Source organism: Arachis duranensis, chromosome 5, assembly GCF_000817695.3.
Source record: "Arachis duranensis cultivar V14167 chromosome 5, aradu.V14167.gnm2.J7QH, whole genome shotgun sequence".
In the NCBI taxonomy this organism is placed as follows: domain Eukaryota; kingdom Viridiplantae; phylum Streptophyta; class Magnoliopsida; order Fabales; family Fabaceae; genus Arachis; species Arachis duranensis.
In genome coordinates this window covers 18,254,342-18,268,358 of record NC_029776.3, presented here as the reverse complement: position 1 = coordinate 18,268,358, position 14,017 = coordinate 18,254,342, and the positions used below count along the sequence as shown (strand labels likewise).

Below are 14,017 nucleotides of genomic sequence, written 5' to 3'. Positions count from 1 at the left end.
AGTTATCATAATATTTTCGCTATGAATTATAATTTGTTTAAAAGGAAAATGGTGAAGAATCCTAGTATCCTACTTACAGCATTTGTCAAGAGGCAATAGAGACAGTGAAACACCGTTATTACGCCAACTAATATGACATCTTTTGCAAAGTGGCTACTAACAATCATTAAAAGATTGAAGACTGAAGATGGGTGTGAAATACAGGAGAGGATAAACAGTTTAGGATTTATAAATTGGTCTATATGAAAAGTTAGGAACTACAACAAATCAGCCCAAAAGCAACCATTATTATGGCAAGTATCAAAGAAGCAGAATTCAGGAAATCAATAAAACAGGAAGAAAAAGTAAAAGAAGCAAAAATTAAGAGAAACAAGAAGCAAATTACTTGGAGGCCACCACCCTATGATTGGATGAAAATCAATATAGATGAATCCTTCAATAGAGAGAATGGAGTGATAAGGAACAGTGATAGCAAGATTCTATCTGGACCAACAAGGGACTTCAAATTAGACAATATTAGACAACATGAATGGTCCTTCGAACAGAGCAGTGGGAGCAAGATCCCAGGAACGGAGCTGTTGCAGTTAAATAAAAGATGAGGAGAAAGACCAAGAAGCTTCAAATTTGAGTAATTACTAATAGCATTGGAATATTCAGTGTCCGACTAGTGGGAATCAGAGTTTAGAGTAAGTATTTACCTGGTGTAGCAGAAGGAGATAGCCGGCGAAGCACGGTAGTGAGGAGTTATCCTTCATCCTCTGCGGCGGATCTTTCTTTCGGAAGTGATGCCAGCGGAGAGACCTTATCAGATTTGTTCAACCGCATCAAACCTTGATCCAGAACCGATGATCAATCGAAAGAGGAAACCACCGTGGTCAGCTTGTGGCAGCCATGTCGGGTTTTGGGTCGGGTGAGTTGTGGTCCGAGTTCGGATAGGGTTTTCTAGGCTTAGCCCAAGAACAAACAAAAATGCCCATTCATTCACTTTGGGAACAAATCAACAGCTTTATATATCAAATCTAGTCTTAAAAAAATATATTAAGTTAAAAAAAAAAAAAGAAGCATAGCTTTAGATTTAGAAAATTTCAAAAGTGAATTTCTTCGAGATAACAACGATTATCTTTCAAGTGGTGAATTTTTGTTTGATCAAGATTTTAAAAAAATGAATTATGTTTGATATGTATTAAGCATCTTTCATTCATTCTTATTTTTTTACATGATATATTAAGAACAATAAAAATAAAGTACTTGCCTTATAAATTAATAACCAAATTAAGGTATCTTGATGAATAACTTCGTAATCATTTTTTTTTTAAATTAGTGCAAATGAACAAAGTAACCATTACTATGACTTGAGGAAATATCATATTTAAAAAATTCTAAACATTTTGAAAGTCTATTGACTCTTGACACTCGATAATAATACACTCTAACTACACATTTAAATATTTTTTATAATTAAGTCTAATTAAATTAATTTAAATTCAAAAAAAATATATTCTTATCACACTAGTTAGGGGTGGCAGTGGGGCGGGTTTTTGCCCTACCCAACTCCGCCCCGCCGTCCTTGCACTCCACTACTACCCGCCTCACCCCTATCCGCGGGTAATAGGCTGCCCTACCCTAACCCGCCTCCACGGATACCCGCCCCGCCCCTACTCATCCCTATAAAAAATTAAAATTCATAACTAAATTAAAATACAAACATAAGATTCATACAATGTCAAATAACTTGAAATTAAAAAAAGATTAATGTTTAATCACTACAAATTTAACAGCATAATAAAAAAAATGCATCAAAAGAGTCTTCAATCATTATTTTTGTTCTTCCACCATTTAACAAACCTACATTGAAAACACAGCATAAAAACTAGTTAAGTTAAGCATTATGATCAGTAAACACAAAATTTTATCAAATAACTTGGCACCATTTTTGAAAAAAAGGTGAAATAATTTTTCAGAAGTAACAGCAATACCATTGAGAAGAAAGCAACACCAAATTAAAATTCCAAAGCAAAGATAAACAAAAATAGAAGCAGCTAACACTTATTTTAGAATTGAACAATTTGCATAAGTATAGTTTCCATGGTCAACAAATAAAATAACTCTAATAATGATGCAATTAAAAATTACTATATAACTATGCAGAAATAGTTACTCTAACTCTTACTTTGTAAAATAATAAATAAAAAAACCAATTTTAGTAATGCCTCATGCTAAGAAATAAGAATATATAAAAATTGAGTCCTATTAACCAATTTCACCACTCTTTACCTGTTAACCACAACTAATCAAGTGTTATCCCAGCAAAAATTTTTCAATTATATCAAAAGACCAAGTGTAAATTCTACAAGCCTGGTTCCAAGTTTCAAGTTCCTAGTCAATCTTTTTAAAAGTAAAGCCAAAAACAAATTAGCATCAACGCATCATATATCACACTGTAGTCTCTTCTCTAAATACTTAAACCAGCTTGACAAGAACTAACTTTTTAAAAAATTTAAGTTTATTCAATGTTAATTCTAATAAAATTCATTGTATAAAATAAGAGTAACAAATTTACAGTCAACGGGTTAATAATTTAATAAGCAAATTTGATACAACAATGCTAAATGTAAGCTGTAACATCAGCAAGTGAATCACTCATTACCTAAATAAGTTTCATGTGTATACATAGCAAGTATGATGACTTGATGGTGTTAGATTGAAATCAATTATAACTAATCAAGTACAAATCACAAGATTGACTGACTCTGAATCAGCTCCAAAAGAATACATGGCATTATGGATAATCAGCCTTCAATTTTATAAGTACCACAAGTATCTTGATTGCTAGAAAATATTAATCAGGAAAGCCATAAACAATGCTTAAACAGAAAAGCCATATGATATATATTTAACATAAAAAATGAGAAGTAATAGATAATTTTAGTTTCCAAACATACTTTGATTTAAAAAAATAAAGATACATAAGGCCAACACACATAAATTAGGCCGATTCTTATTAGCTAGTAAGTAAGAAAAGTTACAGTTATTACTCAAACAAATTGCAAAGCTCATGCTTTAAAGAAGTACATAAATCAACTCAGATTAGCAAATGTTAATTTCTTTAAAAAGGAGAGGACCTTGGCAGGGCCAACAAGTTCCTGAAGGCTGAGGACATCATTCTTTATATCGTCATTTAGGGATTTTTCAAGATCAATAATTATTGTACTCAAAGAAGTCCTCCGTCATTCATCAACAATTTACATAATATTAATGAAAAGGCAAGTTTAACTGTTCTAACATAAAAAAAAATTAACTATAAAATCTACTCACAAAAAATAAATCTGGAGAAGGCAAGAAGCAAAGAGCAAGCCAGTAAGCTGTAAGTAGTGAGTAAAGGAGGAGTGCTTGCTGCTTACCAGTGAGACGACGACAGAGGAAGGAAGGATCGGAGACTGCAAATCAAAGAGACGAACGGCGAGGAGAGTGACGGCAACGAGAGAAGTGCGAGTGAAGTGAGTACGGTGAGGGAGAGCGACGAGGTGAGCGACTGCGCGACGACGGCGGTGAGCGACTGAGCAAAGCAAGTAACAGCGGCGGTGAGCCACAGAGGCGGTGAGCAAGGTTACTGCTGTGTAGGTTTCTGGGATCTGGGTAAGTGAGTGCTGTTTGTGTTTCTGAGATTTGGGTATGTGGGTAGGTGGGTATGAGGGTATGAGGGAGGCAACCCTAATTGCTAAGAAAGATATATATATGAGGGAGTATATGTACACTCCGGGGCAGGTAGGGGCGGGTTTACCATGAATCCGACCCCGCCCCGCCCCGATCAACACACCGCCCCGTTCAGGACCCGCCCCGTTTCGGGTCGGGTTGGGGCGGGTCGGGTACCCGCGGTTTCGGGTACTCCTGCCACCACTAACACTAGTTACTAGTATATATATAAGCATATTTCAATAACGCAAATTTTTATTTATCTTCGTCTTTGCATTTGCGTTCTTCTTTTTCTTCTTGACTTTTTTCCTTCTTCGTCTTCGCGCATTCTTCCTCCTCTTTTTTCTTCTTAGCATCAAGTGAACCTCAATTAGCATACAAATAAATTGTTCAGATTTGAACAAACAGTTAAAAAGACTCAATCATTAATAAAAATACATCGAATTTATTTTTGGATCCAAATAAACATCAATTAAACTAATAAATGAAAACGAAATTACTTAAAGAATAAAGAATTTGATTAATATTTATCAGTAGCATCAAGTGAATTTTAATTAACACACAAAATAAACCGAAATAAACTAAGAAATGAATCGAAATTATTTAATGATAACATCAAAAAAATCAGAATTAATAAAATGTTGGTGTTATTGGTGATGACAATAACGAAAAAGAAAAAAAAGAAAAAGAAGAAGACGCAACATTGGAGGAGGAGGAGGAGAAGGAGAAGAAGGCCCGTAATTTGAAAAGTTATTATAACAACTTTGTTAGAATTGGTTAACTATTTTGCTTGGATGTAGAGCTTTATTGATAGTAATAATAGTGTATACAAGTATTTTTATCCGTAATAATATTACGGGAATATAATTTTTTTAAAACTACGCCGGTCTTTACATTATAGATTATGGCACAAAAAATTTATAGTATTAAACTACTTTTACAAAAAGGTCGTAATGGACAAAAGTCCGCATCGACTAAGAAAATCGGGGTCTCTGTAAATAAAAAATTGAATAATAATTTTTTAGTTATTATTTTCATATAAAAGAGTTTAATATTTTACTAATAATTAATTTTAACATTATTTATCTAAAATTTGAAATAATTTAACGTGTATACTTTTATATATGTTGCACAAATAGAAATAATTAATTTTTATACTTGCTATTTAAAAATAATATTTTTTCTATCTATATATAAAAATATAACTAGACATTAGTATAAAAAAAATATATTGATAGTTATAAAATTAACTCATTTTTTCTTAAAATAATTAAATCTTAATTCTAACTTTTAATCACAATATTAGTATTTTCTCTAAATTATATGTAATAAATATTTAAAAAAAGTAAAAAATATAAACTAAAAAGATAAGTAGTAAAAATTTAAAACGTAATAAAAAATACGCATAAAATAATATTTTTTATTTAAATTATATTATGTTAATTTTATTTTTTGTAGAACAAAAAGATTGAAAAAAATAGAGAATGAGAGAAAAGAGAGAAAAAGATAAAGAAAAAGAATAAGAGAGGGAGTTTGTTAATTTTGGAAGTTAAGAAAAATTTTTATTTTAATTATAATAAAAAATATATGGCTACACATTTTGATTCGTCAAATTACTAATATAAATTATAAATTATAAATTATATATAGAGTGAAAAGAATAGAGAGAAATAGAAAAAAAAGATGCAGATAAGATAATGTAAAAAGGAGGTTTACTAATTTTTGAAAAATATTTTTTTTAAATTTTAATAAGAGAGTATCATATGACACATTTTAGTTAGTAATATATATAATATATAATATAACTATGTTTCAATTTTAATATTTTAATTTAATTTGAATGTAATTAGAGAATGTCGTATATATTTTGATTGTCAAATTTGTAATTAATTATTAATAATAATATATAAGAGACACTGAGCGAAGGAATGAGAGAGATTGAGAAAGAAAGAAAGAGAAGAGGAGACAATTTTTTAATTTAAAAAAATATTTAATTTTAATTATAATAAAAAAATAAACCTGTAAAGATTATTTATTAGAATAATTATAAAGATTATAACCATTGCTCAAATAAATGCTAAATAATTGAAAAAATTCAAATAAAATAAAACTAAACCAATTAGTTACAACCGAAATAATATAGTCTATCCATACTTATTTAAAGATAGTACTAAAATTAAAATATACTTAAAAACTACGACATCTATATGCCTAAAGGTACAAACTATTAACTTGACTGAAAAGGAAAAAGACCTAACTAATATCTATTGACTATCAATTAAAAATTTCTTCTCATTTAGAGAAATAGTTTTTATCCAAGTCATTGGAGACCTATCCATTTCTACCTCTGCCTCCAAGAATATCTATCCTTTCCTGGTCTGAAACAGTTGGCTGAGAGCAAAGAGTCCCAAACATCCTTTCCTCTGACAGAAAATTCAATGAACTATCACATAAAAAGAAAAAATCAAAAAATAAATCAAGTCAGCATTAATAAGCAAAATCATCAATTTTATCATTTCAAAGTTAACCAAAAAACAACATTTTCAACCTAGACATCCCATTCGAATTCTGAATTTCAATTTTCTGGGATGAATTTTCAACCACCTCTTTACCACATGTCTCTATTTCTACTTCTGCTTGAATTTCTACTCCTATAGAATTAAAATCGAAACAATAAAACAGTTAGATTCTGACAGGTATTTAATTTGTATTTAATTTGTAAAAGAAGGGACAACTCACCGTCCTTTCTACCAAACGTGTTCTTACACGTGTCGCATCTACAGTTTATGGAACATCCAACACCAGCCTTTGAAAAACAAAACACACTACTATTAATAACTGATATTATAAATAAAACTAAAGCATTCATAATACATAGCAAGAATGGATGAATACCTGAAAGCATTCACAGTATTTCTTTTGGCAGGATGATTTCTTGCAGTTGCATCCTCTCTTGTGTCGTGATGGTGCTGGAGTTTTATTTGGGTCATTCTGAAAGTGAAAAAAAAAGATCAATAAAGTTTTAGAACGAGGTTAAATTTCGGCTAGCATAAAACAAGAGTTAAAATTTAATTTCTGACCCCAATTTCAGGTTCAGGAATGACTTTAGGAGTAAAAGCCAGAGGGTTGCGAGACTCAATCTGCTTGCGAGCTTGAAGGACTTCGTCTTTATGATCAAGTTTGTTGTGGCAATTCTTACATGAGCAGTTGCCAGTGCAGTAGGTACGAGCAGCAAAGCACTCACAATATCTTATCAACAAAAAGTCATAAGCAACAAAAATATAAATTCGATTTCAAAGGCCTGTCACATTGTAATCACTTATTTCAACTTACAGCTTCAAGCACTTTGACTTTTTACAGTTACAACGCTTGCAGTCTCCATGTGTTTTCTTTTGGGGACTATTCTGATTGACATCTTCATCAACAGTGAAATCTGATGCATGGGAACTATCCTCAACTGGCTGAGGCCCAATGTCTGATGAATCCACCTCCACTGCCAATGGATCATGATGTTCATGACTGGTATAGATTTGCACTGAAGTGCAACTAGGAAGATTAACATGAATTTCACAAGGCCAATTGTCATTACTTATGACTTTTTTGTCTCCCTTCAAGGCTGCAAGTGCATTCAAATCTAAGCCAACTGCAGGCATAGTGCATTGCTGTGAACTGCTATTGCATTTTGCAGCAACCAGTTGCTTTTCATTAGAATGTACAAGAGAATCGGATTTTAAATTATGATCTGAGTTCTTCCTTTGCACACTGGCCGTCTCAAAGTCTAGACATCGCCTCCGCTTACTATGGTTCATCACAGAAGCAAACTGCAACCAAAAGAAATAGAACTTCAAATAAATAATTTACTTTTGCCATGACATACCATGAAGCAATTGGCTAAAATCTAGAGATACTCGCTAGAATTATAATTTATAAATGCAATGCAATGTTCACAACTAAGTATAATATGCATAATTCGTCGCAACAGTAACAAACTTATCTACCTCAGCATCTGCTTTCTCCTTTGTATTGCTAGTCATGGCAACGTAATGTTTGTCCTGCATTTGGTCTGTGACTGCTAAAGGCTCGGGACGATAGTCTTCTATTTTAGCTTTGCTATCATCGCTCAAACCATTATATATGGAAGATTCCGGTACCAGAGGCATAAGATGGGAATCTGGCTTCTGCATTATATCCTTAAAAGCCGCTGCTTCATTTGGGGAATTGAAAACGAAGAAGTCAGTATCTCCAGAGATTAAATTATCCCAATGCTCTAATTCTTGCCCCTTCGGATCAAATTCACCCGACTCCTGATTAAGGACTTCAATTGAATCAAGAGAGTTATCCTCATGACTAGGATCATAGCCAGGGTTACCCCAATTATTATATTTTAAGGCCTGTGGTATCTCAGCTGAGAAGTTTGTGTGCTCACCAGGTAGAGCAATCGAATCATCAACTGCAGATATTCCATCATGAAAATTTCCCTGAGATTCCCTCGAGTTATGATATGGATGAAATGAATCTGCAATAGCCACGTCACTTGATTTCCCAAAAGGGTTATGCCTAGAGATGTGAATAATAAGTAACAAGTCAGAAATAGTTCATTGAACAGTATTCATACAGATATAAGCAAATTAAAAATAATCAAACAAGGAAGAGAGAAAAACCATTTGAACATCACCTCTTGAGCACTTTTGATTCCTTGAAACTGGTAAGATTGGGTGAAGCAAAAGCACGCGGAGGGGATGGAAAGCTAAGCGAGCTAAACGTTTGACCAATCTGAGCAGGCTTCTCGGTCTTTATAGGCGACAAACCGTTGAGGAAATTGAATACAGGGGAATCCTGCCAAGAGCAAAGAGAAGAAATATAATTAAATGTAGATTAATTAAAAGGATTAATTCATGTAAAAACAGATAATCAAGACTATAAACAAATACAGCAAATAAGAATGTACTTGTAAATATACATATTCAGCATCATAACTAATTGTACCTTTTGCCACATTAACCGATGGGAGGAATGACCACTAACTCCAAAACAGAAGATGATAAAAATATTATAATAAAAAAAAGGAACTTGAAAATTGACACCAGCATGAGACCTCTTAACATTTTTAAAAGTACTTCAGAGTGCCAAGAGTACCTTCCCCATATAAAATTAAAGGTGCTCTCCGATAAGAGGATAATTATGAAACGCAAACCACAGTACGCGAAACGCAAAGCAAAAGAAACTATTTGCAATCCCTACAAATCAGTGGCGGAGCTTTGTAGTCACAGGGAGCCATTATAAAAAAAATAGTAGAACCATTACAAAAAGTATAAATAGCATAATTGGTCAAATGTTATGTTACTAATCAAGCTACACCCTCTTTGATACTCACTTCTGTCACTCATCCAATATTTTTCTTTTATTTCAAATTTAACATGTTGGACCCTCCAAAAGTTTATCCTTTTTTTTTTTCAAATTTAACATGTTGGCCCCTCCAAAAATGATCCTCAAGTTCCGCCACTGGTGCAAATTGAACTGCATGGTGAGATATTCATAAAACAGATATTCCAAAAACAAGAAAAATCACACACATAGCGTTTTCCATGAATACTTAACGAAAGACATGCAGAGAAGGCAGAATGGGAAGAAGAAAACGTAAAACCTGGACACGAGAGAGGGAAGGGTTGATCTGGTTCCTCTCCGGCGTGTCCATGACCATTGTTGTGCGTGGCTATTCACACCCACACAATGCAACAGTTTGTAACTTCGTATGAGTATTCCTTATATACGAGGTGCAGAGTGTGGAGTTTATCTCTGTTTTTCCTCCGTTGCTGTTGCGAAAAACACGGAGAGGCGAAAAGAAGGGTTTGAAGAAGCGGGAAGGCGGGAAGAGACTATTAAATTTAATGTATCTGGTGGGGGCTACTCACTAGTCACTATTTCACTTCGTTTTTTTTCCCTCTATGTCTCTTATCTTATTCCGTTAGACCGTTATTCGGTTAAAAGGATCGGAGAATAATAAAATAATAAATTATTATTTTAATTATTCTTAAATTATGATAGGAAAATTAATAAAATTATAAATTTATTTTATATTTTTATTAAATTTTTTAAAAATATTTTTTATATTTAATAGTATGGTTTACTTCTATTTTTTTTGGAATTATTTAATTCTTTTGTTATTTTTATATATCATATATTTATATTGGATTAAATTTTTATAATAAAAAGATAAAAATTTAACAACTTTTAAACCAAGTAATGCATTCACAAATTACAAAAACTATAAGTTTGATTAGTTAATTATTTTAAATTTTTATTATCTAAAAAAAATAAGGTCCGAATTCATTTATCTTTATACAAAAGGAGAATATCTCTTCGCTAGTGGCTAAGCCACCCCACTCATACTCTCGACTCAACCTGACCAACTCGCACACAAGATACAACGAAATAAAAAGAAAAAAAATTGCATAAACTGATAAAATAGATGCAGACAGAACTGTGGGAAGAAAGCGCAGATGTAATTGTCGTTTATCTGAAGGAAGCATAGATAGAACTGCCGCTAGTCTGAAGGAAGCGCAAAAATTGCCACTTGTCTGAAGGAAGCGTAGACAAAATTGCCGCTTGTCTAAAGGAAGCGTAGACAGAACTGCCGCTTGTCTGAAAGAAGTGCGGAACTGCTAGAAAGAAACGCAAACGAAACTACCACAAGAAAACACAAACAAAACGCAGACGGAACTGTCGGGAGAGAACACAAATGGGATTGCTAAAGCCGAAAGATAGCGAAAACTATATGATTTCTTCATCAGAATAGGTAAGCAGCGGATGACAATTGTGTTTGATCATTCAACTCGAAAAAACATAAGACAGAGAAAATATGATAGTCGATAATGTGAAAAAGCATCAATGGAGTGACAAAAGGAAAATAATGATGACATAGAAAAGAAATGCAAAAACTACCGTGATTTCACCGCAAGAAAAACAACATATCCTCTTCGAGAAGGATACCATAGCTCTCGTACCATGTTAGAAACAAGAGACTAAACTAGAGAAAGGATTTGTGTAATATTGAGTGTATTCAAGTTGTTTATTCAAGTTGTAATGATACAATATAAAATGATATTTATAGGTATTAAGAGAATCGTAATAATAAAGACATAATATCCTATAATAAATATTCAGATATGTTAAATGATCCTAATTGATCCTAATTATATTCTAACAATATGTATATATTTATATAAAAATATATTTCAAGTAGATGTTGAACCAAAGACCTTTCACTAAATACAAAAGGTCTTTAGTCACTAAAAAAATATTATTAATTGATATTTTAATACGTTTTCTTTTATTTTTACATAAAAGTCGATTCTATTTTAAATTATCATCAATTTATATAATAATATTGCATCTTTTTGGTAATCTGCGAATAGAGTCGTGTATCAATGGATTAAGAACGGGTAGGATTAGAGTTGAAATATTCTCAACTCTCGAATAGAGTTAAGATTGGATACAAACCCTACCTTACCCAACTCTATCTTACTCGTTGCCACCCCTAAAAAAAATACTGAACTTAGCCAGAATTTGGACTTTTTTTAGTAGGCCAAAATCTAAGCCAATGTATATACAACTTTATTTTATAGAATTGAAGGGTTAAATTTTTTTCGAGCAATGAATTTTGTTGTAGATTCTTTTTTTAACACAGTATCATAGAAAATATTTTGTTAAGATTAATATATTTTTAATTGTAATTTGTATTTATAATTTTAATTAATATTTAAATTTTTTTTTTGTAATTTTGGGAACAAACTTATTTTTAAAAGAGAGGATAATGTTAAGATAGTATTAGTCTATAGTCTAATTAGAGAATTATCATACTATTAATAGGAATAAAATATACTAATATAGATATGCATAATGTAATTAGAAATTCGACTTTTTTTTTTTACTCTAATTCTAGGGATTCCTATTTTATTTTTTCTGAATTTCTATCAAATTTTCTATTATTTGATACAAATTTATATTAGTAGAACAATATAAAAAGTATTTTTTATTTATTTATTACGTAAAAAATATTTTTTTTAATCTTTAAAAAAATTATATAAATTATAACTTCTCAAAAATAAATATATATTTTTTGTCTAGAGGTATTTTTACTTTTATTAATAAAAATTTACTAAATACGTTAAAAAATAAAAAAATTATCATTTTAATGACATCCAAATAAATATTAAGTATTATTTGTCAGAGAATATACAGTTATACTATTATATATTTATATTTTCACCATTTTGCATTCTGACTTATGTCTGCATTTAATTATGTTAATCTATCATTAAATAAAATGCTATTATATTAAGAAATTTTTTATTTAAATTATTTAAATATAATATTTATAAAAATATATAATTTATTTACATAAATCTTACACCTCTCGAATACAAAGCAGTTAAAATCATAAAAAACACCATTTGAATATTTTGTACCCGGAATATATATATTTTAAAAACCCGTGCATTATACACGGGATACGGTCATAATAAAATTCTTGACGCTGTATACATGCAGTTTTTTTAAAAAAATTCCCTTTAAATAATAAATTTCATCCGTATTTAAAGTATTAATAAAATAAAATATAACACATATGATCCACAAATAAAATTATTTAATTTTTATTATTTTTTAATTATTAAAATTTTAAATTTTAAATATAAAAAATACCTAATTATTATAAAAATTATACAAGAGNAAATAAATTTTTATATCAACAACCTTATTAAAATTGTGCATAAATTATTATGGTTTTTTCGTATGAAAAATATTAAATTATTAATAATTGATGAGATCAATGATTATTTATATATTTCATGATTTACAATTTTATTTATAAATGATAGTATCAATGAAGAAACATTTGTTATTTAACTAATAATTTTTGAATTTGTATTTTGATAAGATCATAAAATTTTTATTGATGTAGTGTTTAAATTTAGATAATATTTTAAAATTTATACTAGACTATAATTATATTTTAATGTGTTTATTTATATTTATTTATTATTTAATTATAAAATAATTATTTCAGTTGAACAATCAATTAGACTAATAAATCAATAAGCTAGTTGATTAGTTAGGATATTAAAAACTTAAAATCTAATTTAATTCAATATGATCTAATTTAAATTTAATTATAAAATATATCAAAATTGAAGCGATTTACATTCGATTCAAATCAAATTTTAGGTTTAATTTTTAAAATTTATCTAATCTAATTCAAATAAATTATATTTTTATTTTTATAGTTAAATTTATATTTCACTTATAATATATTCATATTTTATAAAGTGATCCTATTAAATTTTAAAAAATTAAGGAAAATAGAATAAAAGATAGATAAATATTATTTGAAAGAAAAATATTTTTTGGGGTAAGTTACTTAAATAAATTGTTTGAAAAACTAAATTTACTAGATTACGACTTTTTAATACATCAAATGAAATTTCAGCTTTTCTGTATTTATAAAAATGTAGGGGTTTCCAATTGAACGTAATTCATTACAAAGTGTAGCGAGTTTACCTAAGATTTGGGCAGAAACCACTACAGGTTGTAGCACAGCGGTTTCTAACAAAATTTTACTAACTAGAAATCTCGAGTGGGTTACAAGAGAATTGTCTACATAAATAGACGTCACGGGCTTGTTTGAGTGAGCTTTTAAGAAAAGATCTTTTTCGAGTTATCTTTTTTTAAAAAAATCTTATAGAGAATTAAAAGTAATTTTATGTTTGGATATCTCATGTAAAAAATTTTTTTTATCTATCAATTATGTTTGGGTATAACAATATAAAAGTACTTTTTTGTTTATTTATTACATGAAAAACATCTTTTTTTAAGGAAAAAAGATCTTTTAAAAAAAGATGTAAATTACAGCTTCTCAAAAAAGATCTTTTTTTTTATTTTATTAGTGCTTTTACTTTTACTACTAGAAATTTGCCAAACACGTTAAAAAATTAAAAAAAAGATCTTTTTTCATTAAAAAAAGATTTTTTTTAATAAAATAATGGCGCCCAAACATGCACATAGAGTATTTGAGCTGTACTTTTATAGTTTTAACGACTCAATACTTAAAATGTGCAAGATTTATGCGTAAATACGTTATAAATTATATATTTTTGTAAATATTATATTTAAATAATTTAAATAAAAAATATATTATATCGATAATTATTTATATTGCAATTATCTTATTTTAATTATGTAATTAATTAATTAGTTGCTTTTAAGAATGAGAGTGTATTTGACAACCATGTCTAAAGAGAAAAAGCACCTTATAACTTTTTAAAGT

The 14,017-nt window shown here is 29.6% G+C and overlaps 1 protein-coding gene across 1 annotated transcript; it reads right to left on the bottom strand.

Moving 5' to 3' along the window:
- Positions 1–6,352: 6,352 nt before the first annotated feature.
- On the bottom strand, positions 6,353–8,158 carry LOC107488515 (protein tesmin/TSO1-like CXC 3). Its single transcript, XM_052261654.1, has 6 exons — positions 8,120–8,158; positions 7,692–7,997; positions 7,027–7,514; positions 6,774–6,942; positions 6,589–6,684; positions 6,353–6,499 (listed from the first exon to the last, which is right to left on the bottom strand). The coding sequence occupies exons 1-6, from the start codon at positions 8,156–8,158 to the stop codon at positions 6,353–6,355; spliced, it is 1,245 nt and encodes a 414-aa protein (XP_052117614.1).
- Between the last annotated feature and the right edge of the window lie 5,859 nt (positions 8,159–14,017).

Bases quoted from the DNA above. Each gene is read 5' to 3' on its own strand.
- LOC107488515 (XM_052261654.1), bottom strand. From the start codon at position 8,158: ATGGAATATCTGCAGTTGATGATTCGATTGCTCTACCTG. The intron at 7,515-7,691 runs GTAGATAAGTTT...TTTTGGTTGCAG, and splicing joins AGGAGAAAGCAGATGCTGAG to TTTGCTTCTGTGATGAACCA. The intron at 6,943-7,026 runs GTAAGTTGAAAT...TTTGTTGATAAG, and splicing joins AAGTCAAAGTGCTTGAAGCT to ATATTGTGAGTGCTTTGCTG.